At 54.0% G+C, this 15,336-nt stretch overlaps 7 protein-coding genes across 7 annotated transcripts; 5 read left to right on the top strand and 2 right to left on the bottom strand.

Moving 5' to 3' along the window:
• Positions 1–1,146: 1,146 nt before the first annotated feature.
• Positions 1,147–2,280, top strand: CORC01_04568 (uncharacterized protein; the record flags this gene model as incomplete). Its single annotated transcript, XM_022616215.1, has 1 exon — positions 1,147–2,280. The coding sequence occupies one exon, from the start codon at positions 1,147–1,149 to the stop codon at positions 2,278–2,280; it is 1,134 nt and encodes a 377-aa protein (XP_022477304.1).
• Positions 2,281–3,335: 1,055 nt separating this feature from the next.
• Positions 3,336–3,670, bottom strand: CORC01_04567 (NADH-ubiquinone oxidoreductase B12 subunit; the record flags this gene model as incomplete). Its single annotated transcript, XM_022616214.1, has 2 exons — positions 3,336–3,504; positions 3,570–3,670. 2 exons carry the CDS (start codon positions 3,668–3,670, stop codon positions 3,336–3,338), a joined length of 270 nt encoding a protein of 89 aa, XP_022477303.1.
• A 635-nt stretch (positions 3,671–4,305) lies between these two features.
• On the top strand, positions 4,306–5,873 carry CORC01_04566 (CAF1 family ribonuclease; the record flags this gene model as incomplete). The annotated part of the gene is made up of 2 exons (XM_022616213.1): positions 4,306–4,761; positions 4,821–5,873. 2 exons carry the CDS (start codon positions 4,306–4,308, stop codon positions 5,871–5,873), a joined length of 1,509 nt encoding a protein of 502 aa, XP_022477302.1.
• Positions 5,874–8,319: 2,446 nt separating this feature from the next.
• Positions 8,320–10,475, top strand: CORC01_04565 (LMBR1 domain-containing protein; the record flags this gene model as incomplete). The annotated part of the gene is made up of 2 exons (XM_022616212.1): positions 8,320–8,630; positions 8,687–10,475. The coding sequence occupies 2 exons, from the start codon at positions 8,320–8,322 to the stop codon at positions 10,473–10,475; spliced, it is 2,100 nt and encodes a 699-aa protein (XP_022477301.1).
• A 586-nt stretch (positions 10,476–11,061) lies between these two features.
• On the top strand, positions 11,062–12,285 carry CORC01_04564 (coiled-coil domain-containing protein 55; the record flags this gene model as incomplete). The annotated part of the gene is made up of 1 exon (XM_022616211.1): positions 11,062–12,285. One exon carries the CDS (start codon positions 11,062–11,064, stop codon positions 12,283–12,285), a length of 1,224 nt encoding a protein of 407 aa, XP_022477300.1.
• Positions 12,286–12,627: 342 nt separating this feature from the next.
• CORC01_04563 (mitochondrial import inner membrane translocase subunit TIM13) lies at positions 12,628–12,960 on the bottom strand (the record flags this gene model as incomplete). The annotated part of the gene is made up of 2 exons (XM_022616210.1): positions 12,628–12,807; positions 12,877–12,960. 2 exons carry the CDS (start codon positions 12,958–12,960, stop codon positions 12,628–12,630), a joined length of 264 nt encoding a protein of 87 aa, XP_022477299.1.
• A 716-nt stretch (positions 12,961–13,676) lies between these two features.
• On the top strand, positions 13,677–14,878 carry CORC01_04562 (legume-like lectin family protein; the record flags this gene model as incomplete). Its single annotated transcript, XM_022616209.1, has 4 exons — positions 13,677–13,769; positions 13,855–13,878; positions 13,945–14,015; positions 14,101–14,878. The coding sequence occupies 4 exons, from the start codon at positions 13,677–13,679 to the stop codon at positions 14,876–14,878; spliced, it is 966 nt and encodes a 321-aa protein (XP_022477298.1).
• Positions 14,879–15,336: the final 458 nt, after the last annotated feature.

Below are 15,336 nucleotides of genomic sequence, written 5' to 3'. Positions count from 1 at the left end.
GAAGTCTTGAGCAGGATAGCTATTTCTCCGCTCTTTTATGCCTACACTCTACTCCGTACACAGCACCCTCGATCCTTTTTGCATAGTCACAACATTGGAGGCAGCGGCTGAACATTAACAAGCCTTGGATCGGAATAATTGCGACTAGCCCTCAGCCACAAGCGCAGTCGTGTACTCACCTGCGACTTTGACAGCTGCGACGGCTTACAGCAGCCCGCGCCGCCGACGCCTTCCAAGCCGAACGCTCTCGTCACTTTGTCTACAATCTGTGGCTGCTTGCGCACCTTTAGCTTGCTGTGCGACCATCTTGTGCGACCATACTACTCTGCAAATCTGCAAGGACCGGGCACCGCGGGGCCGTCTTCATCGATTCAACAAGAGGTTCATGCGAGTTGTGCTTGGCCGTCCGTCGCCTGTCAAGTTTCCCTAGTCCGACCGGCGCTCTTCATTCTCGCTTGCAGGGGGACCTGGCATCTCATCACGCCAAAAGTCTCTCCGTCCCCTTTGTCCCAGCTTAACCCATCCCTACCGAGCGGGCGAGGACCAGCAGCCTCCCACCCTAAAGTTCCAACGCTCTTCCCTCGAAAAAGTCCGTCTTGACTCTAGGTTGCTCCTAGCTCGCGAAGACCGCCCCTCCCCATCCGTTGTTTGTGGCCTGAGTTGATCCATTTGCGTTCCTGGTCTGGCTGCGAGCAAGCCCGCGATACCCCCGGCCGAACAGCTAGGCTCAAGCTGGGAGATACATATTGCCAGTCCCACACGAAACATTAACCCATCATGCTAAGCCGTCACGCCGCCGCCTCCACACCCGAATCCCCGATGTCTTTTCCATGCCCAACCAAATCCTCTGGAATGGACAGGACTCAAACTTTACGCCGTGCACATGGGCCTGAGAGCGTTGATCTAGAAGACGATCCTGCTTCCCCGAGCGTTACCCCCGGTGCTGCCTTAAACATCAACCCGCCTGTCCAGCCCGAGCCGTGTCGCATTAGCTCATCTGGAGACGATCGAGGCTTTCCTCGACTACACTCAAATCACCAGAGACAGCAATCAGTTCCAAACTTCCCTTCTACCAGCAAATCCGTCCATCAAGTCACCTTCTCGCCATCCCTTGAGCGAGGGACTGGCCGACCCTTATCGGTCAACATGCCTCTCACCGGGGACAGCAGGAAGCCATCAGATGCCACGCGAGGAGGTATACTGAGCGGCTGGTTGGGTGGATCTCGCAACAATACAGAGGAAGCCAAGCCGAATGACGAAGCAATGGAAGGGACGCCCGCGAACAGGCTACGGAGAAGGCAAACCGGTTCAACTGAGACGACAACGAAGGGAACTTCGCCGGGTACATCACGGTTCGCCTTCTTCAGCCCACCCTTCTCTAAGAACACTCAGACACAAGTCAGCCCAAAGCAGGATGAAGAGTTGCTGTCTATGAACATCCAGGAGGCGCTGTTCCCTCCTACATCTCCGGCTCACCGGGACGTCTTCTCGCCTGCAGCCTTTAAAAACCTCGAGTCCACAGCCGTCGGCCTATTAACAAAGTTCCAAATAGCCTACCAAAGACAGAACGCCGCCCTGATAGAATTACGTGTGGAAAAGGACGCTCAGAATGACGAAAACGATGAGGCGGAGACACGGATCCAACACCTCAAGGTCCAACTGGAAAACATGGCGACCAAGGTCGCCGAGCAGGAGCAGTCGATGCGACAGCTCATGACTGAGCTGAATGCGGAGAAGAAGGCTAGGCAAGAGGAGCGGGCTATGCGTGAACGGAACCGTCCGATTTCCGAGGGGTCGTCAATATCCGAAGATCTCGGCGCCGAAGAGGACCAGGCCAGGAGGAAGTGGAGAAAGAGCGCGGGCTTCGACACAGACGAGGAGAGTGTCGAGGATGCCAGCGTCTTCTCGAGGTCGCGGAGCCCTACAACCGCCGCCCCTAGCGTATTCGAGGGCAGCATAGCGGAAACATCAGTAACACCGCCGCCAAAATCGAATACACTCGGCCCCCCGAGGACGTCACGGCCGCCGCCCACGTCAAAACCGTCGCCACAGCAGGCGAGCGTTTTCCAGAAACTCATGAGAGGGGTAACAGGCGACGCCGCGAAAGAGGAGGGAAGCGCGGCATCGTGCTCGAACTGCCGCGGGCAGGACGAGCGGGCGGCGTGGAACACCGTCAGTCTATTGAGGGACGAGAATCGTGGGTTAAAGCATCGTGTTGAGGAGCTGGAGAATTGTGTTGATAGTGCGCTGGACGTGGTCAACGGGCTTAGACTTGACTGACTGTGTCATCATGTATGACACGTATACCCTCCCAACCGCGCGAGGGACTCTCCCGCGGCATGACTGGCGTTCTCTGGGATTCTTTTCTCCTGTTGGGAGTTTTTGGACATTTACGGACAAGGCGATACCAATGAGCTGGCATTGTTGAAATCTTGAGCGAACATAGGAGCATATACCTCGTCACTTTTACTTAATTTGGTAGAGAATGAAGAAATCTGTCTGGCTACTGCCCTAGACTGTCTTCTTGCTCCAGCACTAGAGATGACATTGTTGAATGATGTCGAATCCTCAGCAGAAAGAAGGTTGTTTCAAACGTAAGAGAATGTAAGCACGCAATCTCAGATCGGATCAGGAAGCTGACGTTGAAGGAAGAAGCCAAGGAAGCTTGGACGGGTGAGGTAGGTGAGAATTATGGGATGATGGGTTGAAACGGACGTCTGTGCCACGACGAGTTGTCCCTGAGAGGAAAGACAAGATTTCGAAGGCTGTTGCCAATCGACTTTTAGGGGTGTAGACTTCTTGATCGAGTTTATGAATTAGTTTACCTTTGGACGAGCTTGCTGCCTCCTCAAATAGGTGACCGGCGTCAAATCCGTATGTAACTTGATGAAAAGAAGAATACAGTACAGCACTCGTCTTGTTGCAGGGACCTATGGAGGCGACCGTTCCTGTAGGCCACTGCATTTCGTCCATCAGATTCGAAGGGGCGAGTGGCTTCCGTCATCACCAGTAAGCCCACTGAGAACCTACCATTCGTATCTTGCTTTTGGGACTCGATGGCCTTGTTTTGCTCATCACCTAACGAACTGGGCCCAGCAGTGGTTAAGCGACCATCGAAGGAGAAGACGCCCTGCAAGCATGTTCACACGCAGCCTCCAGCAGAAGGACCACATGGCACTTCACAACACGTCGTAGAGCCACGCAATATCTTGGTAGCGGAAAAACAATTTCGTCCTCATCTAAATCCTTCCAGCGAGCCGGTCTACCGGTTCGAGAGGTACATGTACAGCGGAGCATTTCCCCTCTCCGTCTCCCCAACCAATCCGTTCGACACTCTAGTGGTGATCCTTTCCGTGCGCATCGCCGTGGTGGTGGTCTTCGGTCAAGAAGAAGTACTCGAACGCGCAGTAGCCGGCAAAGGCGACGGTAGCGATGCCGAGGCCGGGGAAGGATCCCTTGAACCGGTTGAATCGCGTGAAGGGGCCCTTGTATCTCCAGGACTCTCTGTGATCTCCATCGTCAGCGGATTTCGCGGTGTCGTCGGGGCCAGGCGAACAGGTGCCACTCACGCTCTCTCCCAGGGGTCGTATCTGGGCTGGCCGGCCGCCTCCTTGAAGGCTCTCATGTCGAAGCCGGTGATGTTGGGCTTCTGGCCGCGGGCGGCCGCCATCGCTAACCTGGTGTCGAAGGTGCATTAGCCGTCTACTCTCTACCACTCTAGATCAATTGAGCTCTTCAGAAAGAAATCACCTCGTTGGCTGCATAATTGCTGTGTGAGTGTCTTCTTGCCGTACAACAATGGACGCTTCGGTGGTGGTCAGGCGAGTTGGGGCGAAGCTGATTGGAGATCTTTGAGATGTTGTCGGCGGAAAGTACCGTGGTACGTACCTGGCTGGTTCGGGCGTCGCACAGACCACCCCTCGTCCTCCACGGTCAACCACAGCAAGCCTTCAGGCCTCATCCACACATTCTGTCCAAATCAGAGATAACTAGACGTTCTCGCCAGCGCTTTAGCTCCGCACGACTCCAGGACGAAGAACGACATCACTCGACGCGACGAATTCTCCCACCTCGAAGCTCTCTCTTCCTCTCACTGACATAGCCGAGACAAAGCAATCCGACGACCGGTGGGGAAGAACAAAGGTGCTTCTCTACTGCCCATTCCCCGGTCCCTCACTCGCATCTCCAGACCCAAATGCAGGGCCGTGGATCATCCACAACCCCTCAGAAACCGACACGACCTTGCTCGGCGACGCGGTGAATCTCGTACCCCTCGTACGAACCTCTTGAGAGGCATAGTCTGTTATGCCGCCACAGCTACCTAGGTTCCCTGGCGGACCAAACACCATATCGCCATACCACCAGCAGTTCCCCTCGCATGCCCAAGGCCACGGCCCGAATCATGGACCCCCTCTAGGCGGAAACCCTTCCTACCTCAACGCGAACACCGCTCAGATCAGCCCCTTCTCCACGAACGGAAACGTCCTCGGCGGTACCCCCGGCCTGAATGGCGGCTTCCCCCTCGGCGCCGACACCGGGCTCGGAAGCCATGCTGCGCGGATGGGCTTTGCGCACGCGGCAAGCCTTCAACAACAGCAGCAGCACGGGCAGCCGCAACACAACTTTGGGCTCGATCACGGCGCGGCGCCGACACGGACGACGCAGAACAAGGGGAGGATAAGGGAGGTGTGGAAGCACAACCTCCACGAGGAGATGGCGGTACTAAGGGAGCTCGTCGACAAGTATCCGTACATCGCCATGGTTAGCAGATATGCAAAGCATCTGGGTTCATGAAACGGGGCTGACAGGCTACATCACAGGACACCGAATTTCCAGGCGTCGTATCACGGCCAATGGGCTCTTTTAGGGGAAAGAGCGACTACCACTACCAGTGTCTGCGCACCAACGTCGACATGCTCAAGGTCATCCAAATCGGACTGACTCTTTTCAACGAAGACGGCGAGACCCCGCCAGCAAGGCCAAACTCGCAGCAAGACATCGAACTGAGTGCTGCTCAACGAAGAGCGGCGTCGCAAGGGCCGTTCCCCTACGCATGGCAGTTCAACTTCAAGTTCTCTGTCAAAGACGACATGTACAACGAGAAGTCGATCGAGTCATTATCGAGCGCCGGAATTGACTTTGCATCTCTCGAGAGAGATGGCATCGACCCTCATGAATTCGCCTCCCTCCTCATTCCATCCGGTCTCGTATGCTTTGACAATGTGAAATGGATCTCCTTCCACGGCGGCTACGACTTTGGCTACCTCACAAAGTTGTTAACCTGCAACGACCTTCCTAACGACGAAGCGGATTTCGATCAAGTCATGAAGCTGTACTTCCCATCGGCTTATGATGTCAAGCACCTCATGAAGCACGCCATCCGACTTCACAACTCTGGGCTCCTTACTCCCAGCGATCCCAGTAGCGCGGATATCCTCCAGAAGTTTGAACACAAATCCGGCCTCGAGAACATTGCCGATTCCCTGAAGATTAAGCGCGTGGGCAATGCGCACCAGGCCGGTTCTGACTCCCTGCTCACGGGCAAGGTCTTCTTCCAGATGCGGGATAAGATCTTTAATGGGGAGATCCCCGAAGAGCATGTAGGCAAGGTCTGGGGGTTGGGTATCCCGGAGCTCCTGGTCCTAGAGAGGTTGCCGTTCGGTAACAACGGCGGCAACCAAGACACGGCGCAAAATCAGGGTCCCAATGGCCAGCACAACGGAACGCCGAGTACGCCCAATACCGGGAGTGTTGGTCTCGTGAGCACACCTGCCGCGCAAGCACATAACACCAATGGCATCTCCATGGGGCCGATGACCCCAGGCGGGGGAGGCGGGGTCTTCGGCAATTTTGCCTTTGGAGGCACCAGATAAGCTTCCAGCCCCCCTTGGACTCCTGGCTGGGGTTGCGCGGGTAAGAAGCCATCTGCGCACATCGGATTCTTTGGGGGGCTGGCCATGGTGACTAGCTTCCCGAAGTGGCCCAATGTGATGTCGGCTTTGGTTTTGCATACTTGGTCTATACATCGGCGGGAACTCAGAAAGACTTCCCCTCCCCCCCTTTCCTTATTCTTTCAGTGGAAAAGCTCATAGTCGCTGGGAGTTAAAACCGAGTTCGTTTTTCACGACCAAAAAGAAGACTTTTTTTTTACTTGTTTCTCTCCTGTCTATTTGTGCGGTGATTGCGTTCTGGAGTTGGGATTCGGGAAGGTCCCCTTGGTTCCAGCATCACATTACGTAGCGGCGCTAAGCTAGGACGGTGGCGGCGACGGGTCGGGACTTTTCATCTGGACGACGGTTGGGTTAAAGGATCGGGGTGGAAGACGAATTGACTTGCACAGGCGACCTGCTAACGCCTCAGTTGGGAGTAAGGGGACTCACTAAAAGGAGTCAAAAAGGAACGGTATGTAGAGGGAGCGACGCAGCGAGCGGGAAGGTGTGTGTGTGAAGGACACTGGGTCGAAGTAAGAGAGGACGAGCGCATGAAAACTTCCTCTTACACATGTATTGTTATTGTGATTATCCTGGATCAGGGAGGACGGGGGAACGACTGGAATTCAACGCGAGTTTAGTTGGTTTTTTTTCTTTTACTTTTGACTTTGGTTTTCAGGGTGACGTCGTTTCGAAGAAGTGAAGTGATTTGCCCAGTTTCAAGGTGTCCTCAGTTTTCTGAAAGTAGACTTGTTTGATATGAGATGGGCCTCGACCAGGCGGGCTGGCGACACGAGTGAGAATTAATGACTCTTTGACAACTCCCTTGGAGACGCCCAACCGCTTAACAGGTGTTGAGCGAGCCCCTTCATGTTGGACGGCCCTCTCTCACGGGATGATGCTGTAGTCTTGTCATTCCCTCCTTGTGGTTTGTTCCGTGTTGAGAAATGCTAGGTTGATAAGTAAGTGGCAGCGGGGTGTTTTTATTCCCCATTTTCTTATAATTCTCGTGGAGACTTAACAGCAAGCGGTAATGAAGAAGTTAGCTCTGTCGTTTGATTCAGCTCTCCAGTTTCATGTCCCGTCGCTTTGATTGAGGTTAGTACTCTGATGATTGAATCCAGAGATGAGTTTCGAAATGTCGCTTGTGAATGGTAATCTGCTAAGTTGTTGAAACATTGGGGGGCTTTAGGTTATTACATCAGGATGTAGTGACGGTGTATTATGTTGTCCAAAAGTCTAATGTGAGGCACTGATGGACTCAGTAGATTGACCCTTGGCTATTCTACATCATCGTTATGGAAATTTTCTGTTGACCTGAATTTGGAAAGAAACAACTCCATCACGGTTACTGTTGCTGCTGGTCTTGAATGAGGAACTGAAGAAACTCCAGTGGGTTATAGGCGCCTAACTTGAGCATCTGATGATATGTGTACCTTGGCACATGCTGTGATACCCGGAAGAGGGCGGGGACAGAACATGAACATTTTTTTAGAGGCCGACCTTCTGTGACCCGATAATGAAGACGATCGAGTACAAATTATTCGATTCCAAACCCCATTCTCTGGATCTGTATATCATGAACAATGTCTTATTAGGAAAATAAGGTAAGTCAAATTCAGCATTGCTAGTCTCAGTCATCCTCCTGGCACATGGTCTTTGGTATGTACAACGAGGCAAGTTGTCTACAAGATGGCTCATCCCAATGGCAAACATGGAATGGCCCCGTCGATATTGGTCGCCTCTGTGGGATCAACTACGATGCTGGCCAACTCGGCAGGTTTTCGGGGACTGTGTCATTTGTTGAGCACATATGATTCCGATCGACACCGGTCAGGGGTCTCCATGGTGTAGAATGGCATCGCAGCAGATTGACGAAAACGGGACCTCAACCGCTCGCTTCTGTGATTTGAAGAACAGTGGATGCAGCCTGAGCTGAGGTGCAAATCCACGCCCTGAACGACGGGCCGCTTCAGGAGAAAAAGCGGATCTGCCGGGAACGAGCGTTTGGGTCCGCCGGTCCGGAAGGTCTTCATCAACTAAACTGGAGGGGACAATACAAGGTGGACACTTGCGAGTGCCGTGCAGATGACGTAGACCCGCTCGTTTGCGGACCTTCCAACAGTCCGGGCCCGTGCACATGACCTAGTCCTCGCAGTCTGATCTCCTGTGTCAAAACATTCCTACAGGTGTGCAGGCGCTTCCGATACAGACTTCCGGAAGCCTACGGATCTTCCCTCGTCTTCCGGTGCGCATTACGAAGCCTCCCACCCAGCGAAATATTTCTCTCAAACGACAAAGCATTCTACAACATCTGCGACGACAAATACCAAAGACTGACAAAACTGGAAGCACAGCGCCTCATGGACGCTGTCCCGACAACGACAAAATGATTCACGTAGTGAGCGCCTCGTCGCCGGTGCCATCGGAAATCTTTGCGCTTCTTGCGCTCCTCGTCATTTCCGTCATCGTCCTCCTGATTCTACGCCATTTCCTACCTCTACGAACCACTCCCGCTTTCTACTTGGTTCCGATTTTCTTCGCATTATGGCTGCCTGCATGTATGGTATTGCTTGTACCGATTGATTTGGCTTCAAGCGCTAGGACCGACGATGAGGCTACGCGCGGTGTCTGGCTCCCCCAGCGATTGCTTCTGGTATCATGGAGGATAACGTACTGGCTTACCTTCGCCTTGACATGGTATGTGGCTCGCTGGACTTGTCCTGCTTTGCCATTTTGCTGATCGCTCGCTACAGGTTCATTCTTCCCATCCTCGGCGAATACTCCGACTCCGGCTACCGCGAACCACAAGATTGTCTAAAGTACTCGCTCCGTCAAAATGCACAATACCACGCGATGGTGTTTGGAAGTGCCGCCATCGGCCTCACGTACCTTTTTGCCAGATATGGAATTGGTGCCTTGGAATTCAAAGCCTCCTTCATGGCACTCGCATATTTCTACGGTTTAGTGTTTGCGATCTACCTCATGGGACACGGGTTGGTCTCTGTTCCCCGTCGACTGCTTCGGTATGCGTCTATTAGTGGCAGACTCCGCAGGCTACAGATCCGTGCGCCGAAATTACACGAGAAGATGGAGGATTCACTACTGAACCTGGAGGATGTGGAACTCCAAGTATCCGAGCTAGGGCGTCGGAAGACTGGCAGCGCAGTCAAGTTCACCGAGTGGATCGACGAGCTTGTCGAAAGCGCCAACATGCCTGAGTCGCAACCGCGGACAGTAGTGGGCGACACTCGTGCCCTGCCGACCGTTATCACGGAAAAGTTCATGGCAGACTTATCAAGAAAGTTGATGCGAGCCCGGCACACACGGTCCCGTTATGTGAACGAGTGGAACGATTTGCTGAAGGACGCCTCTGACACACAGGCCATTCTGGACTCGGCCGCCTCCAAGAAGCTGGAATTCACCGCCCCTTCACCCCACGCCGGATTCTGGGATCGATTCACCATTCACACGCCATACACCAGATATATTTACTACTACTATTTCGAGCCCTATGCCTGCATCGCCCTGGGTGTGTTTCTGGCAGCAGCTTCGGTTCTGATCATATGGTCCGAACTGGTCAAGGCCGCATTCCCTCAGCTGTCCGTCATTCGTCTGACAGTTGTCCATCACTGGGTCGGAGAGAAGGGCCAGGTTGGTTTCGCCGGTCAACTCATCTCGGTTCTTTGGCTTCTCTACATGTGTACGGCAACCTTCATTACCATGACAGAGGTGAAGACTTGGCGCGGGCGTGCGCTCGTGAAGCGTAATACAGCATATGAATCGGCATTTTGGTATTCTGGGCAAGTTGCGAAGCTCAGCGTTCCTCTATCATACAACTTCATGACCTTCCTGTCTGGCGAAATTTACAAGAAGACGCGATTCTATGGCTTCCTCGGAACGCTCGTCAACTTTACTCCCCTGGGCCGCTGGGCAGACTACCTTTTCCCCGTTTTTGTCCTGCTCCCAGTGGCAGCCACTCTGTTCGGTCTGTACGGGAAAGTCAAGCGCTTGTTTGGCTTCGACGGCGAGTTCATTGACGACGACGATGCAAATGTCGATGGACGGGTCTTTGGCACGGGATCATGGAGGGAAGGTCGCGATCTTATTGAACGTGAACTGGGCGGCAATTCTGCCTTGCGTCGTCGCGAAGAGGCTTTCGCTAGGCTGGAGTCGGGTGGAAGGTCCGCCCCTGTCCTCACGATACCTGATGGACGCAACGGCCTCGTAGCATCCCCCGCAAGGTCTCCAGTACGGGCCACCATCAACCGTCAACCGGACCAATCGTCTCGGAACAGGCCGCACGGTGATGAACCCGAGGAGGACCAGAACTTTTTCGAGTCTCTGGGTCATCGGATGAAGAACACGATGGATACTTTTGAGCCTCCGCAATGGTTCCAAGACATCAAGAAACCGAAATGGATGGGAGGCGACGATGACGAGCCACGAAACGGTAGCGGTAGCGGTAACGGCAACGGTAACGGTGGTGGCGTCGAGTCTGATATCCGACGCTGGTTCGGCGGCGAAGGACGGGTGCGGCTATGATTTCTGCTATGGACGACAGATGCTTTTTTCTTTTATTGCTTGAGAGTACCACCGCCTTGCACGAATTTGGAGTCTCTACCAAGAGCTGGGGAGAGCGCATCGTTAGGAGTTTTGGCTTGGTGTTCCCGCGCCTGGGGCTTTGGGAAGCAGTCGTGAACAGCACACCCAAATGTCAGGGGTACATAGAATGGTTTAATAGCGGTGCGAGATCCAGCGCCTGTCCATGAGATAGACTTACGTTCCATAGATTCCCCCATACGAATACAATCTAATAATCAAAATATGACGCATGGGCTGCAAGAGTTATTCTGTATCCAGTACTAGGGGCCAGGTATCTAATCGGTTAGAAGGACACTTCGATACCGAAGCTGACCAGGTGCGAGCCTTCTTTGCTGTGTCGTTGAAGGGGATTTAAGAGAGGATGTCGGCCCCACTCCGGCTTCGGCTGGAGGCCGGGGTACAGCAGCCGAATGCAATAGTGGAGCTGCAGGTGGACCGTGCACAGTAAGGTATGCTATCACCTGCGCGTCGCATCTTTTATTTGCCTTTACTTCAAGCTTTCAACTTACCATCACCACACTACACGATGAGTAAACCAGGCTTGTCATTCGGTCTCAGCCTAGGCAAAAAGCCAGGCGCATCAAAACCGGCCCCCGGAAAACGGAAACCATTCGGTGCTAAAGCGTTTGGCGGCGACGACGACTCCGACAACGATGCGCCCAATTCGGGAACCAAGATTGAGTCGCTGGACGAGCTAGGCGGTTTCGAAGTCGACTCCTCGTCCAGTAGACAAGAAAATGGAGGGAAGAGGAGCAAGAGCAAGAATGCGCTACCGACACAACCACCCACGAGTAGGGCCAAGAAGCAAGAAAGCACCATGTTTGGTGACCTCTCCGGCTCGCTCGCATCCAAAAAACACGCCGAGGCGGCGGAAGAGCTCGATCCGAGTGTATACGACTACGACGGCGTTTACGAATCTTTCAAACCGCAGAAGAAGACGACCAAGGAGGATGTGGAGAGGAAGCCCAAGTACATGAAGAGTCTGCTCGCGGCGGCTGATGTACGGAAACGTGATGCGCTGATTGCGGAAGAGAAGAAGATTGCGAGGGAGCGAGAGGCCGAAGGTGAAGAGTATGCCGACAAGGAGAAATTTGTCACAGAGGCATACAAGAAGCAGCAAGAGGAGAACCGGCGGATCGAGGAGGAGGAGAGGAGACGGGAGGAAGAGGAGGCCAAGAAGAACAAGACGGGTGGTATGAGCGCTTTCTACAAGAATCTTCTCAACAAGGGCGAGGAGAGGCATGCTGAGGTTGTAAAAGCGGCGGAGGACAAAGCCAAGGCCGGTCCGACGGTGCCGGAAGAGGACGATGCATCAAAAGAGAAGTCCGAGGCCGATCTTGCGCAGGAGATTAACCAGAAAGGCGGTGCCGTCGTTGTCAACGAGGATGGGCAGGTGGTGGACAAGCGGCAGCTGCTCAGGGGTGGTCTCAATGTCGGGGCCAAGAAGGAAGCGCAGGTCAGGGAGGAGGCTGCGCGGCCGAGGGAGAGCAGGCCGGAGCGCGGCGCCGGCACCGGCTTCGTTGGCTCTGGCGGCAAAGGCGCGATGCGGGAGCGGCAGACCCGAATGCTCGAGGCGCAGCTGGAGGCGGCCCTCAAGCGGTCCCGCGAGGAGGAGGAGGCGGAGCGCGAAAAGGTCGAGCGGGTTACCAAGACGAGGAAGACGGACGGGGAGATTTCGAGCGCCAAGGAGCGGTACCTTGCCAGAAAGCGTGAGGCGGAAGAGGCGAAGAAGAAGGGCCTGGCGGAGTAAAGATTTCTATACAAGATACCCTGAGAACCACAAAACGGCTCTATCTCTCTATGCGCATCTTTGCTGTCCTGGTGGCACAGCAGCGTGTCTAAGCGCAACCCCTTCATTCGTTCTGCTCTTTGATGCAAATCTTGTGTACATTTCGTTGATGCCTGATCTCCTGACGCTGTATGATGCATCACTCCCACATCAGGAAGCTTCCCTATTTCTGAAATTTCCTCCCGCAATGGATGCCTCCACTGGATTTTCCAATTCCCCCTTTACGATAATGTTGTACAGTGGTAGTACATGAATGAACACCTCCCAACCCTCTCATATGATGACCTCATTTGCCTGAGCCAACTACAGAAGGTTGCTGGGGTTGCTGGACTCTTGCTTTATCCGGCTAATGTATGCTTGGTTGACCTGGTTCCACGCCGACATGTATTTCTCCATGCACGAGGTCATGCAGGTCGTCTCGCCGCTGGACAGCGAGCTGCCGGGTTTGGGCACGCACTTCTCGAAACAGTTCTCCTGGAGTTTCTATTTTGCAATCGTTGCCCGATTAGTCTTATAGTCTTCGCACTGCTTTCTCGTGCCTTGATGACCTACCTCGATGAGGACGCGGGCGTTGGCCAGGTTTGCCTCCTGGAGGACCTGCTTCATGACAGCATTTTTGACAGTCGTGGAGTCCATTTTTTCGTCTGTTTCTTTGAGGTCGGGTACTATGAAATTCTTCGGGTTGAATCTTGGGAAGAGGAGAAACTGCGATTAATTGACCAGAATAATGCCGATCTTGACATGCGATTGTTGCACCGAAATTGATACCATATGCCCGGCTAGCTTCGCATCGAAGCCGATTCTGAAAAAGTTGGTGTGGCTAGTGTTGCAAGGCTGCTGTGGCGCAAGTGTCAAAGCCTGAGGCAAGGTTCGATGTTCCAGCCTTCTTGGGGAGTGACGCAGCGGGAGAAGGAACATATGCCAACCTATTACTGTAAGGCAGTGGTAGCCTGGTAAGAGGTGCGCTGTAGTTGGCAAAGCAAGCGTGGCAAGGTGCCTGGCCTGAGCAGTCCTAGCGTACAGCAGGGGTAGGAGCTCCAAAACGTGCTAACCCCAGGAATCAGGATCCATCAGCCAAAAAAAGAGGACAGCTAACGGCCTGGGAAGGAGACACACGAGCAACCAGTAAAACCCACCACCACCACCACCACCACCACCTCTTCGACCTTTTGCCGAACGACGACGCCTCACCGTCGCTGGACATTGCGGCTCTACCATTTTGCTCTACCCGGCGGCCCTTTCCCTCCCCTTCCTTTGCGACGCGCACCACTGTCGAATTCCCCCCCTTCCGCCCTCCTTTCTATCTTTCTCTTTGGGTTTCCTCTTTTCGCTTCAAGCTAGCAACCCCAGCCATGTGGTTCAAGCAGTCCCTTTCGGCCCTGTGGCTGGCCGCAATCGCCCTGGGCACCGCAAAGGCGGACGATGGAGAAGTCAAGAGCATTGCTGTTCGTCAATCTTTGCCCCAGCATGAATGATTGTGCGCTCAATGGAATACAATGATGAAGCTGACTTCTTTTGTATCGTGTTTAGCTCCGAACGCACTCCCTGAACCAGGTTCGCGACTTCCGCTTTCATGCGCCACACCCCCTGAGTGCACTTTACTGAAACTATTTACGACAGCCCTATCTCGATTCCGACATGGCAAGTCGGTGGTACGATTTTGGCGGAGACACCATTATCCGGACGGACTCGTACGTTTTACCCTCACTTTCTTCGAACGGCAGGAGATGTGGCAGGAGAGGGAAACGAAGCTAAGGCATAGGGTCAAATTTACAGCTATATCCGATTGACGTCCGACCGCCCGTCGCAGACCGGCTGGCTCTTCTCGAGAGTGCCTCTGACGGCGACCAATTGGGAGATTGAGTTCGAGTTCAAGATCCACGGCAAGAACCAGCTCTACGGCGATGGCTTCGCCATGTGGATCACCAAGAACCGCGGCCAGGCGGGCCCCGTCTTTGGCAGCCCTAACAACTTTGACGGCCTCGGCATCTTCTTCGATACATACAAGAATAACCGGCCTGGCACCGTTTTCCCCTACGTGATGGCCATGTTTGGCGACGGCAAGACCTCGTACGACAAGGACAATGACGGCAAGAACACGGAGCTCGCCGGCTGCTCCGCGCGCGGCATCCGCCACGCCAGCGTGCCCACCAAGGCCAAGGTCACGTACTTCCAGGACAAGCTGCTCAAGCTGGAGCTGCAGTACAAGAGCGAGGGCGACTGGACCCTCTGCTTCGAGACCAGCGAGCCCCCCGCCATCCCCCAGATCGCCTACCTCGGCTTCAGCGCCGAGACGGGCGAGCTCAGCGACAACCACGACATTATCTCGGTGCAGGCCAAGAACCTCTACACGACGCAGACCGGCAAGGGTACCACTAAGACGACCCCCGGAAGCGGCAAGGGCAAGAAGGGATCTTCGATCAAGAAGGATAGCAGCGGCGGCAGTTGGACGTGGACTTTCTTCAAGATCTTCCTCTTCTTTGGCGTCCTCGGTGGCGGCTACGTCGGTTACACTGCCTGGAGAGCAAAGAACGACAAGAGACATCGTTTCTAAGCGTGATGAAGAAGGGGAAAAAAAGGGGGCCCCCCAGGGAACGGGATACTTTTATTATTTGGGGAGAGAATGATGGAAAGGGGCAGCAGCTGTTGATTGGATCGGGGAAGATGACTGACATCGTACATACCAACAACGCAACAAAGTCATGGCTTTTGCATGGGCCGGTCGAAGGCGGGGGATAAAAAAAACCCAGTCTCTGTGGGGTCAACTCTCTCTCTCTATCTCAATCATGTTTCTCGTTACGAATAACTCAGTCTGAGATGAATTCAAGTGTATTATATGACGGTTGCAGGCTGACAGTTCACGTGTGAGGCCCAAGGAATGAATGTATGTCCGGATCTCCCGAAGAAGATGACTGACGGGCTGGCAGATCGAGCCGACCAGAGACACAAACCCACGGGTTTAACGTTGTGATGCTCTGTGTCAAAAACCGAGCTAGATATAATTCGGCAAAA

This window comes from Colletotrichum orchidophilum (assembly GCF_001831195.1).
Source record: "Colletotrichum orchidophilum strain IMI 309357 chromosome Unknown Scaffold_30.1, whole genome shotgun sequence".
NCBI lineage: Eukaryota > Fungi > Ascomycota > Sordariomycetes > Glomerellales > Glomerellaceae > Colletotrichum > Colletotrichum orchidophilum.
This window is presented reverse-complemented; position numbering and strand designations above follow the sequence as displayed.